Source organism: Rhinatrema bivittatum, chromosome 3, assembly GCF_901001135.1.
Source record: "Rhinatrema bivittatum chromosome 3, aRhiBiv1.1, whole genome shotgun sequence".
Taxonomy (NCBI): domain Eukaryota; kingdom Metazoa; phylum Chordata; class Amphibia; order Gymnophiona; family Rhinatrematidae; genus Rhinatrema; species Rhinatrema bivittatum.
In genome coordinates this window covers 264,476,433-264,497,657 of record NC_042617.1, presented here as the reverse complement: position 1 = coordinate 264,497,657, position 21,225 = coordinate 264,476,433, and the positions used below count along the sequence as shown (strand labels likewise).

The following is a 21,225-nucleotide window of genomic DNA, read 5'->3' as shown; positions in this document are numbered from 1 at the left end:
TCACGCCACACCAACCTCCGGGCCGTGTCCCTCACGGCCTGAATGTTGAGCATTGATTTTAAGGCCTCTTGACCTCTCAGAGGAGGTGTCTTGAGGCCTGTTAGTTTTGAGAAAGCCTTCCAACAGGAAGTCTTATGCTTTGAAATGGAGGAGGTTTACCATCTGGTGTGAGTAGAAGGGTCTCAACCCCTTTTCCTGTCCTACCCGGCAACTCCTGGATTACCTGCTGCACCTCTCAGAGACAGGGCTTCAAACCAACTCCGTTTGGGTATATCTGAGTGCCATAGGCGCTTAACCACCAGGAGGTGGATGTTTCACCCATCTCGGTGTAGCCCAGATTAGGGTAATTCATTCATGGGTTGCTTCAGCTGAGGACTCCCCTGAGGCCCCCTGTGGTTTCCTGGGACCTTAACGTGGTATTGACCCAGCTGATGAAGCCATCGTTTGAACCACTGTGCTCCTCTACTCTCAAGTATTTGACCTGGAAGGTCATATTCGTGGTAGTGATCACGTCGGCATGCAGGGTCAGTGAACCACATGCCTTGGTGACTTATCCACCCTACACAAGGTTTTCCATGACAGGGTGGTTCTGTGCACACACCCTAAGTTCCTGCCAAGGGTGGTCATAGATTTCCATCTTAACCAGTACATCGTCCTGCCTACTTTCTTCCCTAGACCTTATTCCATCCAAGGGGAAAGGGTGCTGCAGATACTCGATTGTAAGAGGGCCTCAGCTTTCTACCTCACCGGACGGCAGGCCACAGATGGTAGGGATGTGAATCGTTTTTTGACGATTTAAAATATCGTCCGATATATTTTAAATCGTCAAAAATCGTTAGGGCCACGATACAATACCAATTCCCCTGATTTATCGTCAAAAAATCGTAAATCGGGGGAAGGGGGAGGGGGAGGGCAGGAAAACCAGCACACTAAAACCCCCTAAAACCCACCCCCGACCCTTTAAATTAAATCCCCCACCCTCCCGAACCCCCCCCCAAATGCCTTAAATTACCTGGGGGTCCAGCGGCACACTAAAACCCCCTAAAACCCACCCCGACCCTTTAAATTAAATCCCCCACCCCAAATGCCTTAAATTACCTGGGGGTCCGTAGCGGCGGTCCGTAGCTTAAATTACCCCCGGGTCCGTAGCTAAATCGGGGGAAGGGGAAGAGCAGGAAATCCGGCACACTAAATCGTGGTGTCTTCAGCCGGCGCCATTTTGCAAAATGGCCGCCGCAAAATGGCGGCGGCCATAGACCAATACGGAAAATGGCGCCGGCAGGAGATCGACTGCAGGAGGTCGTAACGACCTCCTGCAGTCGATCTCCTGCCGGCGCCATTTTCCGTACGGAAACGATTCGCGGCAAGAGATCGCTCCATGGGCCCCCGCTGGACCCCCAGGAACTTTTGGCCAGCTTGGGGGGGCCTCCTGACCCCCACAAGACTTGCCAAAAGTCCAGCGGGGGTCCGGAACGACCTCCTGCGTCGAATCGTATTGGTCTATGGCCGCCGCCATTTTGCGGCGGCCATTTTGCAAAATGGCGCCGGCTGAAGACACCACGATTTAGTGTGCCGGATTTCCTGCTCTTCCCCTTCCCCCGATTTAGCTACGGACCCGGGGGTAATTTAAGCTACGGACCGCCGCTACGGACCCCCAGGTAATTTAAGGCATTTGGGGTGGGGCATTTAATTTAAAGGGTCGGGGTGGGTTTTAGGGGGTTTTAGTGTGCCGCTGGACCCCCAGGTAATTTAAGGCATTTGTGGGGGGGTTCGGGAGGGTGGGGGATTTAATTTAAAGGGTCGGGGGTGGGTTTTAGGGGGTTTTAGTGTGTGTTCACGATTTTAACGATTTTTCACGATAATGTAAACACCCAAACGGCGACGATACGATTCCCTCCCCCTCCCAGCCGAAATCGATCGTTAAGACGATCGAGGACACGATTCACATCTCTAACAGATGGTCCACCCAGCTCTTTGTCTCTTTTGATTCTAATAGGCTGGGAGTGGATGTTACTAAGCAGACTCTTTCCACTTAGCTAGTGGACTACATTTTCTTCTGCTTTGTCCAGGCAAGACTGCAACTGGAGGGCCACTTCACGGCTCACTCTGTTAGAGTCATGGCAACTTCTGTGGCTCACCTGCGTGCAGTTCCAATGGGGGAGATCTGCAAGGCTGTGACATGGAGTTCTCTCCCCACCTTCACAGCTCATTATTGTCTGGACAGGGTCAGCCACTGGGATAGCAGATTCAGCCAGTTTGTCCTCAGGAATCTCTTTCAGCTGTGAACCCAACTCTTTCTGCCTAAGGCCCCTGGTTTGAGTTCAGACAGGCCCTGCTGGTACCACCAGCACCTCTGTTGTGCCTGTTGGCCCCATTGTTTTTCGGGTCCAGTCTGTAGCTAGGGATTCACCCACTTGTGAGGACTACCATCCTGCTTGTCCTAGGAGAAAGCGAAGTTGCTTACCTGTAACAGGTGTTCTCCTAGGACAACAGGATGTTAGTCCTCACGAAATCTGCCCACCACCCCATGGATTTGGGTTCTCCAAGTTTGTTGTTTTAATTTTTCACAATATTCTTATGAGACTGAAGAGAGATCCCGCAGGGATAGTGGCATGCTGGGCATGCTCAATGTGCAAGTCAAAGTTGCTGTCCTAGGAAAACACCTGTTACAGGTAAACAACTTCACTTTCTTGGTTTTCTGAATCCTTTGTGGGAGCTAGAGAAGATATTCTGGATTCTTCAAGGTAGGGGAGGTTTTTTTTTTAATTCCTCTTTGAGATGAGTCAGCACCTTTTTTATTGCAGACAGCTGAAAGCAAATTGGACAAGCCTTAATTCTCTAAATGACAGGCCTTGAAACATAAGCATCATAATTGTTACACTGAATAAAATCATTCCACTAGTCATGATTAATATACAAGTTGTTAGATTGGTACTTGGGTCGTATACTATTCACTTAACCTAAGTCCTTGGAAGAACTGTTTAAGAAGAAAACATCCTAGTGATGACTGGGTATGGGGCAGGGTGGGAGGGAATAAGCAATTCGAAGATACCAGCCCTTTTTTTTCCCCCTTTAATAAATACAGTAACTTAAAATAAAGACTAGCAAAGATTCTTAAAATTCTATATAGTTAGGAAAAAACAGAGATTTCAAACCAAACACAGATAATGCAGATTTTTTTCAGTAAGAGAAAGCACTCTATTATCTCTATTTAAAGACTAGCAAATATTCTTAAATTCTGTACAAATTACAAGCACATGAAACCACTATTAGAATGCAATGAAGTTTGCACAGTACTCCCGACTAATTTTCTCAAAAATTGACTCTTGCAATGCACTATGATTGGATTGTCTACGAGCACTTTAAGTTCACTTCAGCTGCTTCAAAACACAGCAGCTCATGCACTTACTGGTAGTAAACATTATGAACATGTTACACCTACATTAATATCACTTCATTGGCTACCAATTCAATATTGGAGTTTTCTCACATCTCCCACATTGCCACAGCCTTCTCACTGTTCTCCATAGTCTATGGAAAGCAACCACAACCACCACTGCCCATACCATTGTCTGTACCTTCCCCTGCTGTACAGGCTACTGTGGATGCCCTCAAGGCTTTATGGGATCAGACAAATCTTCACTTACGTCAAGCCACTTCCTGGGCCGAACTGCTGACAGTCACCGATGCTCAGCCCCTGAATTCCTTCCTGGCCAGAAAGTCTTGTTGAGCACTCGATATATCCAACTCAAAATCCCTTCTCAAAGATTCGCTCCAAGATACATTGAACCTTTTACGGTCACCCGAAGCATTGGACCAGTTACCTACCAGCTTCGGCTGCCTCCTACACTGGGAATACATAACATGATTCACGTGTTGCTGTTAAAGCCAGTGGTCTTGTCCTGGCCTTCACGAAAGGCTCCTGAACCACCTCCATTGGTGGCTGAAACTGATACGACCTACAAAGTACAAGAAGTCCTCGACATCTGCTGTAGGGGCCACTGGTGGAAATACCTCCTTTCTTGGGAGTGTTATGGACCCAAAGAAAATTCATGGGAACCAGCGCGAAATATCCTGGACAAAGCCCTCCTCCTGAACTTTCATTGTGCCCATCTAGGCAAACCCCGACCTCCAAGAGGGGGGCATAAAAGGGGGGATACTGTTATGTGTGCCATCCGCAGCAGACCCGCAGCACAGCGCCCTCACCTTTCTACAGTGACTCCAGCTCCTGGTTCCTTGTTGGCGGCAGTGAGTCGTCGGCTCCATCCTCAGGCCTCCCCCGGTTCCTCCGGCCCTGCTTCAGCCCTCGGCATTCCTGGCCCAGCCACCGTGCCCATTGCTGTTCGTCAGGCTTCTCCGAGTGGCCCGCAGAGAGTTGCTGCTACTCTGCGCCACGCCCCACCCTAGGCGTGCGCCCGTGCATCATTGATGTTTAAGTAGGGACCGCAGCAGGAACCTAGCTGCGGCCCTAGATGATGACGTCAACAGAGCTATAGTATTTAAGCGCAGGCTCCGCTCCCTAGTGTTGCCTTTGCAACAGATCTCCTTGCTGGTCGAGTACTTGTGGCCTCCTAGAGATTTGTCTCACTCCTGCATTCCTGTTCCTCATTTGTTCCTGGTTCCTGTCTCCTTGTTCCTGTCCTGCTTCATACCTCGGATTGACTACACGGACTTTGACTCTGCTTCGCCTGACCATGCCATTGACTCTCTCCAAGCCCGGACCTCTGCTTCGCCTGACCATGCCATTGATTCTCTCCAGACCCGGACCTCTGCTTCACCTGACTACGCTACTGCCTCTCTCCAGACCCGGACCTCTGCTTCACCTGACTACGCTATTGCCTATCTCCAGACCTGGACCTCTGCTTCACCTGACTACACTATTGCCTATCTCCAGACCCCAACCTCTGCTTTGCCCGACTATGCATTGCCTGCCTGTCTGTTAGAAAAGCTCTGGGCCGGATTTTAAAAGCGCGTAAATCCGGCCGGATTTACGAGTGCAGGGCGCCAGCGCGCCTATTTTGCATAGGCCGCCGGTATGCGCATAGCCCCGGGACGCGCGCAAGTCCCGGGGCTTCGTAAAAGGGGCAGGAGGGGGCGTGTCTGGGGGCATGGGGACGGCCCAGGGGCGTGGTTGAGGCTTCCGGACCAGCCCCCGAGTTGGGTGATGGTGTGCCAGCAGCCGGCAGGCGTAAATCTGCCAACAAAGGTAGGGGGGTGTTAGATAGGGCCGGGGGGGTGAGGGGAGGCGGAAGGAAAGTTCCCTCCGAGGCCGCTCCGATTTCGGAGCGGCCTCAGAGGGAACAGGCAGCGCGCACCGGGTTCAGCGCGCGCAGGTTGCACAAATGTGCACGCCCTTGCGCGCACAGACCCTGGATTTTATAAGATACGCGCGGCTACGCATGTATCTTATAAAATCCAGCGTACTTTTGTTCGCGCCTGGTGCACGAACAAAAGTACGCGCACGCGTAAATTTATAAAATCTACCCCTCTGTGTTAGAGCTGAGAGTTAGCCATCTGTAATGAATCTGTGTTGCGGGCTCCTGAAAGAGGGAGGAGTTAGCAATCTGTTAGGAAAGCTCTGATGCTAGGTGTTAGCAATCAGAATCTGGTAGAGTTATGGGTGGATCCCTGGGCCGGAGGCAGAGGACCTCGCCCCCGGGAGGATATCCCGAGAGGGACCACCAGCTAGGCTTGAGTATGGAGACAGACACACATTAGTTCTTTTATTAAACAGGTTTTTGAAACCACCAGAGGTGGCAGTAGTTAGCAGGTATGCCCAGCAGGGCTGTAGTTCCTCAGGTACTGGAACAGCAATCCCAGGATGGCTGAGCTGTTGAGAAACTGTAGAAAGTGAGTAGGCAGAATTCATGAACAAAACTAGATGACAAAACTCACATAAGGTCTCAAGTAAGCTCAGGAGCTGGAAAGGTTTAGGCCCTCAAGGAGCGAGTACCTGGTTCCAGGGAAAGCTCTGAGAGAGCGATGGTAACTCACAATTGTATGTAGCAGAGATAGCTTCCAGGCAGTAGAGAATCTTCAGAGTGTCCAGGAACATAGGCCCTCGAGGAGTGAGTACCGGTTCTTATCTGTAATCTGAAAGTAAGAAAAAGAGCGAGGCCCCTAAGGAGCCTCTGGTAAGTCCAAAGAGGCTGAGTAGCTTGGACAGCCGAATTGAGTCCTTGCTAACTCAGTTTGTTAGCGATATCAGAGACCTTTAAATATAGGAAGCAGATGACGTCATCTCAGGGGGACGCCCCTGAGGTTCGCGCTCTTGCTGGTACTTCAGAGCGCACGCCCTAAGTCTTCAGGCAACATGGCGGATCTGCAACGTCGAGCTGGTCTGGGGACGCCGGAGGGAGATGGCATGGAGACGCCACGGTAGCCAGCCATCCATCAGACACGGAGGGAGTCGCCACAGAGGTAAGGAGGGCGGAGTGAGGACGTCGAGGAGCGACGGTCACAACACTGTCTCCAGACTCAGATCCTTGCTTCATTTGACTACGTTTGACTTTCTCCGTGATCAGACCTCAGCCTTGTTTGCCACTGCCTCTGGATTGCCGCCAGCCCTGACTCAAGCCTGTATCTCGACACCTCTTCAGCTTACATCCTGGACTTGGTCTATTCAGGCTTCGGCCTGCTATTGCTCGGGCACCCCCTGTCTGCCTTCGTTCCTTTGGCACCCGAGTCTCTGGGGCACTACCTTATCCAAAGTAAGACTGTACCATCTCTCATCTTCTATCTCTGGGCTGGCTCAACTTCTACATCGACTACCTACAGAGGCCCACCCAAGTCCAGCCGGCCCCAGCACCCAAAGGCTCAACCTGCGGGGAACAAGGGCTGGTATTGGTGAAGCTCCAGTTGGCCTCTATCCATCAGCCCACTCTGGCTGCCGATGGTGGGGACCCGTAGGTCTCCTACCTATGGGTTGCGTCAACCCCACCTCAGCCCAAGGGTCCACCTCCGATGCAACAATATTCCTCCTTTTAAGAAAGAATCCTCAAAGCTAAATGGGATGCAGGTTATTTCCCCAGTTCTTCCAACTTTGGATATAATGAATTTATTTATTTAGTGATTTTTTATATACCGCGGCACGTTAAAAACATCACCTCGGTTTACAATAAACAATAATTCAGCAACAGGCTTTACAGGGAAATTGAAGTAACATAGACATGATATATATCAAAAAATACCAACAAGATAAAAGCAAATACAATAAACAATGGTAATCATGAAATGGCAAGTCTAATAATAAATGGAAGTTCAGAGACCAAAAAAGTCAAAATTCGCAGTGAGAAAGTTAAAATCGGCGTGTAGTAATGATTCAGTGAATGTTTTGGAATCGACTCAGGAGGACCTTGTGATACCTTCTATATTGATTGTTACCTTCCTTATGGAGTCAGATAAGCAATGGATAATGAAGTTGTTCTTTCTTCATCGACAAGAGACTTTCTTGGGGTTTAAGATTAGTATATATCCGGACTAATCTAAATCTACACAGTTAAAAAAAGGCAGTTTCTTACATTGAGATCTAAGGTGCTTAATATAGGTGCCTTTTATTTGTTAAAATTTCCATGTAAATGTGTAATCAAGTTTCAGAAAAATATTTGTGATTTATACTCCAGAACAGATATCTAATTTCTTGTCAGATAAAGTTCCAATAGTATTTACTTCCACATCTCCAATTGGCGAGTAACTGTAAAAATTCTGCAGTTGTATGATCGAAAGTAAATCTTCCCGTACTGTCAGATCACATTTTCCTTTATGATGGTATTATTTTGGGGTTGTGATTGGATCTCCCCTCATAAATGTGGACTTGTTAGATCAGAGATACTGGATATGTTTTTTTCTTTTTTTTTTTCCCCCCTCTTTAGAATTTTAATCTCTCTGTAATTACTAATTCAATTTATATTTTCTTGAATGGATAATGCATAAATAAAAAAAAAGAGGGAATTTAACCTTGCTCCCTGTTCTTCTCCCCTCCTTCTCTTTAGCAAGAGGACAAAATTGAAAGCTACTATAGGAATGCGACCCAAACTCATTAGAAAATCATAAAGCCTAAAACTCAAAGTCATGATGAAAAACAGCATGGCTGCATAATTATAGACAGATAAATAAAGAAAAAGTGATTTTAAGCACTGATATTTGGTTTGGCTGTCAGGACCTATTGTTTTACTTTGACTGTAACTGCATGTTTTTTGTGCCTAGAAGCTGGCACCTTAGGCAATTGCTTAACATGTCTAATGGTTAAACTGGGTGTAAGTGTAGTTAACAGTTTCTGAGAACATTGGCAGGATAACCTACCTGCCAGAAGCAAGCCCCCCCCCCCCCCCCCCCAGTGTTAACAAAGGGCCAACCATGATCTGATGACCCCCACCAGCTGGTGTCTCCCCCCCACCTTATACTTTAAAAGGGGCAATGCTTGTTAACAGTGAGCAAAAAACCTTGGGTTAATTATATTGATTGATAATAAACAGGGAATGAATGAATGTGCACAAGCAAAAAAGCAATTGCCTTAGGCATATTAAACAGGGAGGGGTATGTGTGTGTGTTGGGCGTGGGAGGGGAGTTGGAAGCAAGTGACAAAGATGTCATTCTTCAACTGTATAAGCCATTTGTCAGGCCTCATTTGGAGTATAAGGCTCTGTCTTGAGTGCACATTCTCAAAAATAAAATTCAAATGTTGCAAAGGAAAAAAAAAAAAAAAAAAACCACAAAGCTAACAGTGGTAACTATAGGGCTTACAGAAGCTGAAAATGCATCTGAACAGAGACCATTCTCGTCCTGTAGTGACTTTCTTACCCAACACTGTCTTGAAACTAAGTCACATGAAGGGAATTGTAAAAAAAAAAAAAAATCCTACACCTTAAAGAGGAGAGTGTGACAAACTGAGCTGGTACTGACCTTAAAGACAATACTGCCTTTCCTTAAAGAAATCCATTTTGAAAATCAATGGGCTTTATGTGGAAGAGTTAAAGGAGGATAGAGTTCAAGGTGACTCCTTCCTTGTAGAAGATTCAAGACCATCAATAGCACTACTAGAAAAAATGTGGGCACAATAAAATTGCAAATACCACAGTATTCAGGCTGTTACCTAATTTTCACATTTTTTCTTCATTTGCTTGCATTTCCTTCTCATGAAGGGTTTTTTTTTCTGTTTTGCTGAAATGTCCACTTTTGGAAGTTCATAGTATTGGGCTGCAAGCTATCTGTCTTCCTAAAACTCAAGATAACTGAAAAGATTAAGCCCACCAGCTATGAAGAGACAGAGAGCAAAGTTGTTTACCTGTAACAGGTGTTCCTCATAGGCAGCAGGACAATTCAGCCACACAAATTGAATAGGCAGTATATAAAAGATTTTTAAATAAAAATAAAATAAACAACAAGTGGATGATGTCATCAGACAGCACCAATGGTAAACATGCTGTCCCAGAGTTTACAAACATCCTGTGCGGTGCAATCAGGGCCTTCAAGGGATTCAATGAATACCAGCCCTAACTGATTTCCTTTATTTATTTGAGCCCTTTTTTTTAAATTTAATTTAATACCAGCTCAGTTAGTATTTATTTTATTTATATTTAAAAATCTTTTATATACTGCCGGCTCTGGGAATAAGGAGGAAGCTGCCGGCTTCCTCCTTATTCCCAGAGCCGGCAGCAGGAGTCACGTTTAAATGAATGTCACCTGCTGCCACAGTTCAAATCTCATATCTCTTACCGCGAGATTGTCAGGATCTAATAAAACGAACATTAGCTGCGCTTCTAGTAACTGTTCTTTTATGCTAAAAATAAATGAAAAACCAAAACATGTGCTTCCTGACTTACAGTTTTCAGGGAATCAAATAGAGCAATATAGAAGCATTATATCTTTACTGGGTAAATAGAGGAGAGAGACCTAGTTCAGCTCACAAAAGCCTCAGTGCAGTTGATGCAGACCCAGCAATAAAGGTCTATAAGACATTGTGCCAGCAAAGAATGCATTGCTGGCTAGCACTTAACAACAGCTGAGTGAATAGGGTGGGTTACCCTCTAACCAATGAGAGCCTGGCATCCAGTTTTCAACCCACAAATCGGTTTATAATTTTTTTTATTTTTTTTTATTATTTTTTACTTTTGGGACCTCCGCCTTAATATCGCCATGATATTAAGTCGGAGGGTGTACAGAAAAGCAGTTTTTACTGCTTTTCTGTACACTTTCCCGGTGCCGGCAGAAATGAAACACCTACCTTTGGGTAGGCGCTAATTTCTGAAATTAAAATGTGTGGCTTGGCTACACATTTTACTTACTGAATCACGGGGAATAACTAATAGGGCCATCAACATGCATTTGCATATTGCGGGCGCTATTAGTTTCGGGGGGGTTGAACGTGCGTTTTCAATATGCTATTACCCCTTACTGAATAAGGGATAAAGATAGCGCGTCGAAAACGCGCGTCCAAACGCAGGTTAACAGTGCGCTCTGCCGGAGCGCACTGTACTGTATCAGCCCGTATGTCTTTACGCAGACAGTTCTTTAAATAGAAAGTCTTAACCCACCTTAGATGTAGCTGTATGCTGAGACTTCGACCCCAGGGCCCTTCTAACCCTTCTAGGGCCTCTGTCTTATGCTCTGGGGAAGGGCTCCTCCCTTTACCCAAGATTCCCTGCAGGTCTCTGTCTTAAAGAGGAGAGGGCGGGATATCTGATTCTTTAAGGTAGACTGAGGGAATTATCCACTATGATGCCTAGATCTTTTTCCTGGGTGGTAGCTCCTAATATGGAACCTAACATCGTGTAACTACAGCAAGGGTTATTTTTCCCTATATGCAATACCTTGCACTTGTCCACATTAAATTTCATCTGCCATTTGGATGCCCAATCTTCCAGTCTTGCAAGGTCCTCCTGAATTGTATCACAGTCTGCTTGTGATTTAACTACTCTGAATAATTTTGTATCATCCGCATATTTGATAACCTCACTTGTTGTATTCCTTTCCAGATCATTTATATATATATTGAAAAGCACCGGTCCAAGTACAAAAGCCTCAGTGCAACTTGATGCAGACCCAGAAATAAGGGCCTTTGAGACCGTGAGGGAGTGTATAGGAAATATAGAACGGAAAATGTCATAATGCCTCTCTATCGCTCCATGGTGAGACCGCACCTTGAATACTGTGTACAATTTTGGTCGCCACATCTCAAGAAAGATATAGTTGTGATGGAGAAGGTACAGAGAAGTGCAACTAAAATGATAAAGGGGATGGAACAGTTCCCCTATGAGGAAAGGCTGAAGAGGTTAGGGCTATTCAGCTTGGAGAAGAGACGGCTGAGGGGGGATATGATAGAGGTCTTTAAGATCATGAGAGGTCTTGAACGAGTAGATGTGACTTGGTTATTTACACTTTCAAATAATAGAAGGTCTAGGGGGCATTCCATGAAGTTAGCAAGTAACACATTTAAGACTAATCGGAGAAAATTCTTTTTCACTCAACGCACTGGAATTTGTTGCCAGAGGATGTGGTTAGTGAAGTTAGTGTAGCTGGGTTCAAAAAAGGTTTGGATAAGTTCTTGGAGGAGAAGTCCATTAATGGCTATTAATCAATTATACAGGAACATCGGTATAGAAAAAATAAAAATAAATAAATAAATAAATAAATAAATATACTTAGGGAATAGCCACTGCTATTAATTGCATCAGTAGCATGGGTTCTTCTTAGTGTTTGGGTAATTGCCAGGTTCTTGTAGCCTGGTTTGGCCACTGTTGGAGACAGGATGCTGGGCTTGATGGACCCTTGGTCTGACCCAGCATGGCAATTTCTTATGTTCTTATGTAAATTGACCTGGGTCTCTCTTCTCAGTTTACCTGGTAAAGGAATACATCTGTACTATTCTGTTTGGTTCCCTGCATAGTGTAAGTCAGGAAGCACATGTTTTGGTCTTTCATTTATTTTCTGCTAATGTGTATCTTGTTAGATGCTCCATCCCACCGGAGAAACCTAACAGCATAAGTTATTTTTTCTGGCAAGAGTTGCAAGTTCTTTTTGTAGATACTCATAGTGAGGGAACATTTTCACTCAGTCAGTGGAGCTAGGAGTTTTTTTTCCCTTTTCTTTCTTTCTTTCTTTTTTTTTTTTTTTAATGCAGCCAGCCATAATGCTGCTAGAGAGTGTACCTTACCCTTAATCAACTTGATCTGGGAAACCCAGCTCTGGTGCTGTGTAAGGAAGAGACTTGAACCCTATTAAAGAACTGCAGAAGCTAAAGGCAGTCTTTATTTGTCTTCTTTCTAATCATGACTACAACAGAGCAGTTTCAATATTTATTGCAATAAGTAGGCACTCTTCAGATACAAGTCAAAGAACTGCTGCAGAAGAACCAGCAATTAGAAGCAGCATGTGCAAGGTCTGATCAGCAACACCAGGAATTGCAGCATATTAAGCAGTGGTATGAACAACAGTACCTGAGAGTGTGTGTGAGAGTGAGCAAGCCACTGAATGTGAGAGTGTGTGAAGAGAGAAACTGAATGTGACAGAGTTCCTGAGTGTGAGGGACAGAGTCACTGATTGTGAGAGAGTGCTTCAGTATGTGTGTGTGAGGGAGAAAGACCCGTTGAGTGTGAGAGCACGCCTGTGTGTTTGTGTGAATGAGAGTCACAGAGTGTGAGAGAGTGCCTCTGTGTGTGTGTGTGTGTGTGTGAGAGAAAGTATGTGTGTATGAGGGGGGGGGTGAAGAGAGAGAATCACTGAGTCTAAGAGAGTGCCTGTGTGTGTATGAAAGAGAATGAACAGGTGTTAGAGTATTTTTACAAGGGAGAGAAAGAGTATAGAGTTTATGTATCCCTCTTCCCACCCCCACCCCCAACTAATCTAGGACAATCTCAGGTATGGCGAGCAGAGGATTTTTTTTTAGTCCTATTAGTTTTAATTGCTAGATGTTGTTTGATAAGTCTGCCCTTTTAAATATTTTATCGATGTAATATTTGCAATTCTGCTTTTTTCTGGGTACAAAATAGCAACTGGTGCATGCATATTTGAATCCCACCCTGAAATGCCCCTAAGTCACCCATTTTTTCCCTGTTAACTTTTATGCCCGATCTCGCAAGTATATACCTAGGTTGCAATGCTTGCAAAACAGCATATATGTGTCTATGCACTACATTTGTTGCATTTGATGGTTCACGGGACAGGCCTGCGAACCGCTGACCTTACCTGCGTTTCTGACACTGGAGCTGACTCCCGAGGGCAGGCGGAGGTCAAGCAGCATTGAGGTCCAATCCGAGGTCAAGCCAGAAGTCCAATCCAAGTCAATGCCAAACGTCTGCTCTGAGATCAAAGCCAGAAGTCCAATCCGAAGAGACGAGGAATGAAACAGAAGAAGGAGAACAAGGGACCACAGGAGCAAGGCAAGACACTGAAGACAAACAAAGGGAAGACTGACCATGAAGACAAGAACTCAGGAGACAAACCAGACTGCCAAGGAATCAGGAACAGGACACAGGAGCTCAGGACTTACAGAAAACAGGATTAGGAGCAAGAGCCAGGAACGCGGACGCAAAGCACTTCTCCAAGTGGAGTCAACCTATTGCCGAAGGAAGGAGGATCTACAGGGCTTGGCCCTATATAGGCCCAACTGGTGATGCCTTCCCTAGATGCCACTGGAGATTTCCCACCACAGCCCTGTAAGGAGAGGCCAGTTGGGCGCGCATGTGTCTAGGTTGGGCCCAGGAGGAAAATGGCATTGGAGCAAAGCAGCATGCAATGGCCTGCTGTGCATCCCAGCCAGAGCTGGCATCAGCAGGAGCTGCCTGTGTAAGAGGAGTGCGGCGGTCAGGGCTGAGCTCCCTCAGGGGTCAGCTCCAGTGTCAGAAATGCAGGTAAGGTCAGCGGTTCGCAGGCCTGTCCCGTGAACCATCAAATGCAACAAATGTAGTGCATAGACACATATATGCTGTTTTGCAAGCATTGCAACCTAGGCATATACTTGCGAGATCGGGCATAAAAGTTAACAGGGAAAAAAGGGGTGACTTAGGGGCATTTCAGGGTGGGATTCAAATATACATGCACCAGTTGCTATTTTGTAAAGGTACACATGCTTATTTTTCTGAACTTGTTAGGATAATTCTATACCTACTAATTGTGTCTTAGAACTGAATGTTGCGCCAGAGGTGGACCCTTGGGCCGAGGTGGGGTTGACGCTATCCATAGGAGGGATCCTATGGGTCCCCACCATCAGCAGGCAGAAAGGGCTAACGGACAGAGGCCGGCTGGTGCTTCACCAATACCAGCCCTCATTCCCCGCAGGTTGAGCCTTTGGGTGCTGTGGCCGGCTGGACTTAGGTGGCCTCCATCAGTGATCATCAACGGGTGGATCGAGGTCAGCCCAGAGGCAGCAACTAGTGTAGGTATCAGTCTGTATTGGACGAGGCGGAGTCCCGGAGACCCGAGCGCCAATAGGAACACAGTTTGACAGAGGGTGCCCGAGGAAGGGCAGGCCGAAGCCTGAATGAACCATGACCAGGACAAAAGCTGAAGAGGTGTCTTTAAGCAAGCTGGGATCAGGGCTGGCGACAGTCTGGAAACAGTGGCAAGCAAGGCTGAGGTTCGGTGCTGGAGAGAGGCAACGGCATAGTCAGGTGATGCAGAGGTCCAGGGCTGGAGAGAGGAAACGGAGTAGTCAGGCAATGCAGAGGTAAAACCAGGTCAGCAATCCGAAGGAGAGGTGAAGGAACAGGAACACAGGAACGAAGGCAATCAGGATCAGGAACCAGGAACTGAAGAGGCAACGAGTACTCGACTAGCGAGGGGACCTATTGCAAAGGCAATTTGAGAGAGCGGAGCCCGGGCTTATATATCGGAGCTCTGCCAACATCATCTTCTGGGGCCACGGCCAGGTTCCCGCTGCGGGCTCTAATTAAAGACTAGCTGTGCACGCGCGTCTACGGAGGGGCTTGGCGCTGGTCAGGATGGCGTCTCTCCGTGGGCCACGCGGAGCATCAGGAGCTGCAGCAGAGCTGGAGGCCCCAGGGGCGGCCCGAGGACGAAGTCAGCAGCCCACAGCCGCCAGAGATGAGGAACCAGATGCTGGATTACTTTGAAAAGAAGTGAGGGGCCCGAGCCGCAGGTCTGCTGCGGCCGGCGTGCTTAACACTGAAATTACAGTTTTCTTTTGTTTGCAGTTTTTAGATGGGAGGTGTAGGTTAAGAGGTGGGGTCAGGGTGAAATACTGGAGGCTCTAGGTGAACTGGCAGAGGAGTTGGTTAGCTGTTGATTCCAAGTATGCACACAAATAAGTATTTTCATAAGTAGTATATGACCATACTTTCTAAAATACATACCTCCAGATATAACGTGCACATGTTACAAATATTACACTTGCAACTCCTTCTTCAGGGACCTCCTGTAATGCAGGGGCACACTGTTGTCCCAGGGGCCACTTTTACTCATAGATCTCACTTTTCTCACACAGGGTGCCGGGATTCATGCTGGCAGGGAGGAGGATTTACCTCGGGGCCATAGGCTCATAGGGTGGGCACTAACACAGTGTCTCTCTTTGGTTGCTCTCACAGATGTATTCACTATTCCAATGTCCTTGCTTTAGGGCACCTTTGACTCTGAAGAAAGACACTGGACACCCTGGTGGGTTCAATAAAAAATTGACTGCAACCCATTTGAAATAAAAAATTAACCCACAACAAAAATTCTCCAATTTTTTCACACACAAAAAAAAAAAATCAACAGTCCCAAGGGACCTCTTTTCTCAAGCACTAAGTAAAGATCCAACACTCCTGAGTGATAGAGAGTGGGCTCCTAGTGGGGCTGGGATCTCTCTGATGGGGAAAAACTGGACTTCTGGTGTTAGAAAATCCCTAAAAGTGATCAAATTCCAAAATAATTTGTATTTATTTATTTACTGCACTTGTTATCCGCAGCTTACAAACAAATTTGAACAGTGTGGAGTACAACAAATATTCATAAATATTAAAACAAACATACATTCAAACAATTAAAATAAAAATATAACTAAAATATGAATTATAAATAATCTTAAACTATAAAACTGTCATATGAAACACCGTAAGCTTCCTTAAATAAATATGATTTAAGTTGGTTTCTCAACAATTTAAAATCATCTTGTAACCGATACTCAGCAACTAAAGCATTCCATAGTACTGGATTGATTTTAGAAAAAGCTCTCCTCTGTGGGTAGGAGCTGGTGGCAAAATTCCTCCTAAAATAATAAGAATCAAATTCTCTCCAAAATATTTCTCTCATCTCTGTCAGATCACTACTGTCTGTCTTTAGCTGGGCAGAAGAAATTGCATCACCTTATCATCACCAAGACATGGGTGACAGTTCTTCTCAGACAGGAGCAGACTCAAAGAAAGAAATCCAAACGCTCAGGAAAACACACACTCTCTTCTCCAAGACAATCCCTTCAGGCTGTGAAGCCTAAAAATAGGGATCAACCACCTCAGCACTTCTCCAATTCAAAACTCCAAAATGCACTTCCCTTGCAACAGACTTTGGGGCCCGAGAATGGGGTACACTGTGAAGCACTCCAGCTTCCTTGAACAAAAAAAATACCAAATGCTGACTCAGAATGCAAAACCAAAAGAACAAAATCCACACTGCTCCTCCTGCACAGCCTGCTTTTACAGTGCACTGTTTATGAAGCCAGACAAGATGCAGGAATGGTTATGCAAACTCTTCTCTCTCCCCACAAAAAATCCTAGCCTAAACTGAGGCTAGCAGAGACCTAGAGGTCTCTATACAAGCTTAAATCTATGCATACACTTTTTAAAAATAGGTAAAGTGTATACCTACATTACAAACAGACACACGCATTGAAATATATGCATGTAATTTCGAGGCAGATACATATGGTATTTTTTAAACTGTGCAGCTCCCACCACCCACTTAATAAACTACTAGCATGAATCTCAGAGGGCGTATTTACCTGCACGTTTGGTGATTTTGGCAGATTATTGAAAATTTGCCTCCCTCTGCCTCTGTGCTTGTACTTTTACCCACAGTAGGGGACACCTTCTCAGTGGTGGGTTTGGAGGGAGGGTTTGTGTGCTAATGTGTGCATACTTTTTAATTTTCAAAAGCATGTGCCTAATTTTTCTTGGAAAACCTTCCTGCACAAATTAAAAGGTGAAAGTGTGTGTGGCTGTTTGGTATGGGATCGTTTTCAAAGGAAAAGTATTTTTCCTTTGAAAATTAGTATAAAGTCTGGGGGTAAAAAAAAAAAAAAAATTAGCTGCATAGCATGCACCAATCTGAGTAGTTTTAAAATTACCCATTAAATAGGTGTTTTACAATCCATAGTCAGAAAAAGACAGTCCTGAACAAGCAAACTTCAAATTATAAAGTTCCTGATACACCTGGAAACTTTGTTAACATTTTAACTGTATTTCTCCTTGATAAATGTTTTAGGATTTTGGTTCACAAGTACTAAACCCATACCCACAAGCCAATATTCAAGCAACTGGCAGAGTTGAGTGACAGAGTTTTCAGATCATCCTAATCCCAGCTAATATTTTGTAATGTTTTTTGCAGTAACATTTCTGTTCTGAGTGAGATGCATGTTTCAACAGAGCAGGGACTCAGGTTCTCAGCAGCAAAAAAAAAAAAAAAATGAAGGCAGTTACCATGCAAGCTATAATTTTGTGGCTCATCTTGCAAGCATCAGACAGGAAAGATCTGGGACATGTTTATTAAAGCAATAAGTATTTCCTCAAGAGCATCTTAACTGAGAAGGAAGAACGAAATTAAATTGGACACATACAGTTTGGATTGCTGCTGCTCTGATCACAGACGCGACACTGGGGGTTTCTCACGGGCAGCCCTGGGACGTGTTCCACCAACTTGCAAAACATTTCAGGGCCATTTTCACCACATGTTGCATTGGTTGTAATACGAGCGTTGGTGGCCAGGTTCAGCAGTGCAGGAAACAAGCCTGGAAGAAAAGAAAAAAGAAAAAAAACAGGTTAAGAGAAGGATGGAGCTAATGAGCAATTGCAAGCAAGCTTTTCGTCAAAGTTTTGCATGAGATCCTGAGGCCGAGGAGTTGATGGCCTGATAGTCAACAGCTGTGTAAACATAATGTTAAATAATGTGCTGCCGCCAATTCAGCACCTGGTTGTTTTTCATTTTAGTCTTCTTATACATTAAGCCAAAGGGATGTCATTGATAATGCTGTCTTGGCTATTAACCTTGCAGATTGTGCTGCAAAACACTAACTTGTAGTCATAGTAAATCTATAACAGCAACAAAAAAGATGACGGAGTAGCTGCCCAAAAATGATTGCACAAGAAGAAAAGCTAAATTACAGAACCCAGTGCTTTCATACATTTGGTATAGTGAGCGAATATCCATTTCTAGCTGCCTTTTCATTATGTGCATGTAATATAGGACATTTCAGTGTTGTGCTTCCTTTCCTCTTTCTACTCTTTTCATTTCTAGGTGCTGATCCTGGATCCAACAACAGAGGGGAATTCTCTAGACCTAGTCCTCACTGAGACTCAGGATCTGGAGTGACAGGTGACAGCGGTGAGGCCACTTGGCACTCGTAATCATGACATAATCAAATTTAACATAATCACTGAAGGAGGACATCAAGGAAAACTGCTGCAGTAGCATTTACTTTAAAAAAGAGAGACTATGATAAAATGAGGAAATTAGAGAAAACTAAAAGGAGGGTTTGCACAGATTAGAAGTTTGCACCTCGGCTAGAAAACCAAATGACTGCCAGCATGGTTAGGACAGTTGGACCAGTAGATGGCCAAGAGATTAAAGAAGTGCTCAGAGAAGACAAGGCCATAGCAGAAAAACTAAATTAATCCTTTGGTCTTTACCGAAGAGGCTGTTGGGGAAATATTCTTTGAGGGTGAGGAACTGAATCTAATCCCAGTGAGCTGGTAAGATAAACTAGAGCAAACTGACAAATTAATCACTGGGACAGGAAGGTATACACTCCAGAGTTCAAATCAGCTAAGGTACCTGAGGATCGGAGGGTGGCCAACATAATGCTCAGTTTTAAAAAGGGCTCCGGGGTGATGTAGGAAACTAGGAACACATGGACCTGACATTGGTGCCAGGCAAAATATAGAAGCTATTCTAGAGACAAAAATTACTGGCCATCTGAATAGACGCAGGCTAATGGGAAAAAGCTAACATGGATTTAGCAAAGGGAAATATTGATTTACAAAGCTATGATTTTTTTTTTTTGAAGGGCTTAATAAACATGTGGTCAGGGGTGAGTCGGTTAACATAGTCTCATCTGGATTTTCATAAAAAATTTGATTAAGTCTATCATGAGAGACCCATCAAAGGATAGAAGGTAATGTCCTGTTATGGCTTGGTAACTGCTAAAGGAAAGAAAACGGACAATAGAAATGAATGGTCATTTCTCTTAATAAAGAAAGGTAGGGATGTGCATTTGTTTGAAATAAAAATGTAAAATTGAATGAATGAGCCCATTTTGTGTATGTTTTTTATTTTGGGAAATAATGTTTCAACATTTGCAAACAGTGCAAAAATACAATTCCTGAAAACAAAAAATGAACAAAAAATCCTTGAAAAAGGAATTAAGAAAGTGAAAGAAAAAATATTAATATGCACATCCCTAAACAAAGATAAATAGTAGAGTGTCCCAGGTGTTGTGAGCAGATGGGCGCTCGAGAACATGAGTCCCTGTGCCGTGACACAACTCCGAAGCTGGCCTTGGTCCATGCCACTGGCAGGCAGGCGAGCGCATCTGGGCACAGGCTGGCTGAAATAGGAACACTCCTTTTGGAACAGAAACTCTCTTGGACGTCCAACACGCTCCAGGAACTGAGAACCAGCAACCCATGCTGGTCTCTGGGGTAGCTGTCCGGCCACTTCCAAGAGCCCTTTCGGACTTCTGCTTGGAAGCAGTTTGAACATGAGGTCAGATGGAGGCAGAGGACTCAGTGACTCTGGAGACATGGAGAAGACATTGGAGACTTGGATGTAACACTGAAGTCTTGGACATGGCTTGAAACAGGAACATAGCTTGAGACAGGAACATGGCTTAAAGACAGACACAAAGTCTGAACACAAGCACAAGGCTTGAGACAGGAACATGGCTGGATGGAATAAGACAAGGGCTCAGAAATTGGAACAAGCAGCTGGAACAAGAAACCAGGGACAAGTCTCAGGAACTTGGACTTGGAAGTCAGACTCAGGACCTCGGAACTCAGATTTCAAACTCAGGAACTTGGAACACAGACTCAGACTCAGGAACTAAGGAAGAGACTCTGAAGACTTGAACCAGCGATGAAGAATTGGACAAGACTCTGAAGACTTGGACTGAAGACCTGGATGCAGGAAGGAAGACTTGTACTGAAGACTTAGACTCAGAAACAATGACTCGGAACAGGAAGCACATGCAACAGGAGATCTTGAAGGATCGGTGACCACAGAATATCCTTGCGAAAGCCTGGGGCAATGGGAAAAGTGGCCTCTTAAAGGCCTGAAGCAATGATGTCGTCAGGAGGGGGCCACGGTGTTTTTCACGCTGCAGTCCCTTTAAATTCCAGACAGCGGCACGCCATGTTTCAGGCTGAGCAGAAAGCAGGAGCAGCATCAGGTGGGCGAGAGGTCACACAGGAAGCAGGCAGCATCGGCAGCGACTCTCCCACCACAGGGCGCAGCGGCAAGGCTGAGGTGGTGTCAGCGGCTTAGGTGGAGTCATGAGGTGAGTTAGGCCACTAGCGGGGGCCCTCCCATGAGCAGAAACACAACACCAGGAGTCTGTAATATGACGGGTGCTATTTAATATTTTTATAAATGATCTGGAAAAAGGAATAAGTGATGTGATGAAATTTGCAGATGACACAAACTTATTCAAAGTTGTTAGTTTACAAGTTGATTATGAGGAATTACAAGAGACCTTGCAAGACTGGGATATTTGGTGTCTAGCTAGCAGATGAATTTAATGTGGATAAGGGCAAAATGATGCATATAGGGAAGAATAATCCAATCTATAGGTACACAATGCTGGTTTCCTTACTAGATAGCAGTGCAAGGAAAAGGATCTATAAATCACTGAGGACAATACTTTGAAATCCTCAGTCCAGAGTATAGCAGTGGTCAAAAAAACAAATAGAATATCAAGAATTATTAGGAATGGAAAATAAAACAGGCAATATAATAATGACTCTGTATCAATCCATGGTGCAATCACTCCTTTAGTAATGTGTTCAGTTCTGGTTACTCCATCTC

General features: G+C 45.1%; 1 protein-coding gene across 1 annotated transcript in view; it reads right to left on the bottom strand.

Annotated features, from left to right (window-relative positions):
* Positions 1-21,225, bottom strand: part of LAMA2 (laminin subunit alpha 2) — a 1,492,466-nt gene that overhangs the window by 1,219,551 nt on the left and 251,690 nt on the right. The window contains 1 exon segment of the mRNA XM_029596813.1: positions 17,765-17,935. Within this exon segment, the coding sequence (XP_029452673.1) occupies positions 17,765-17,935 (171 nt within the window).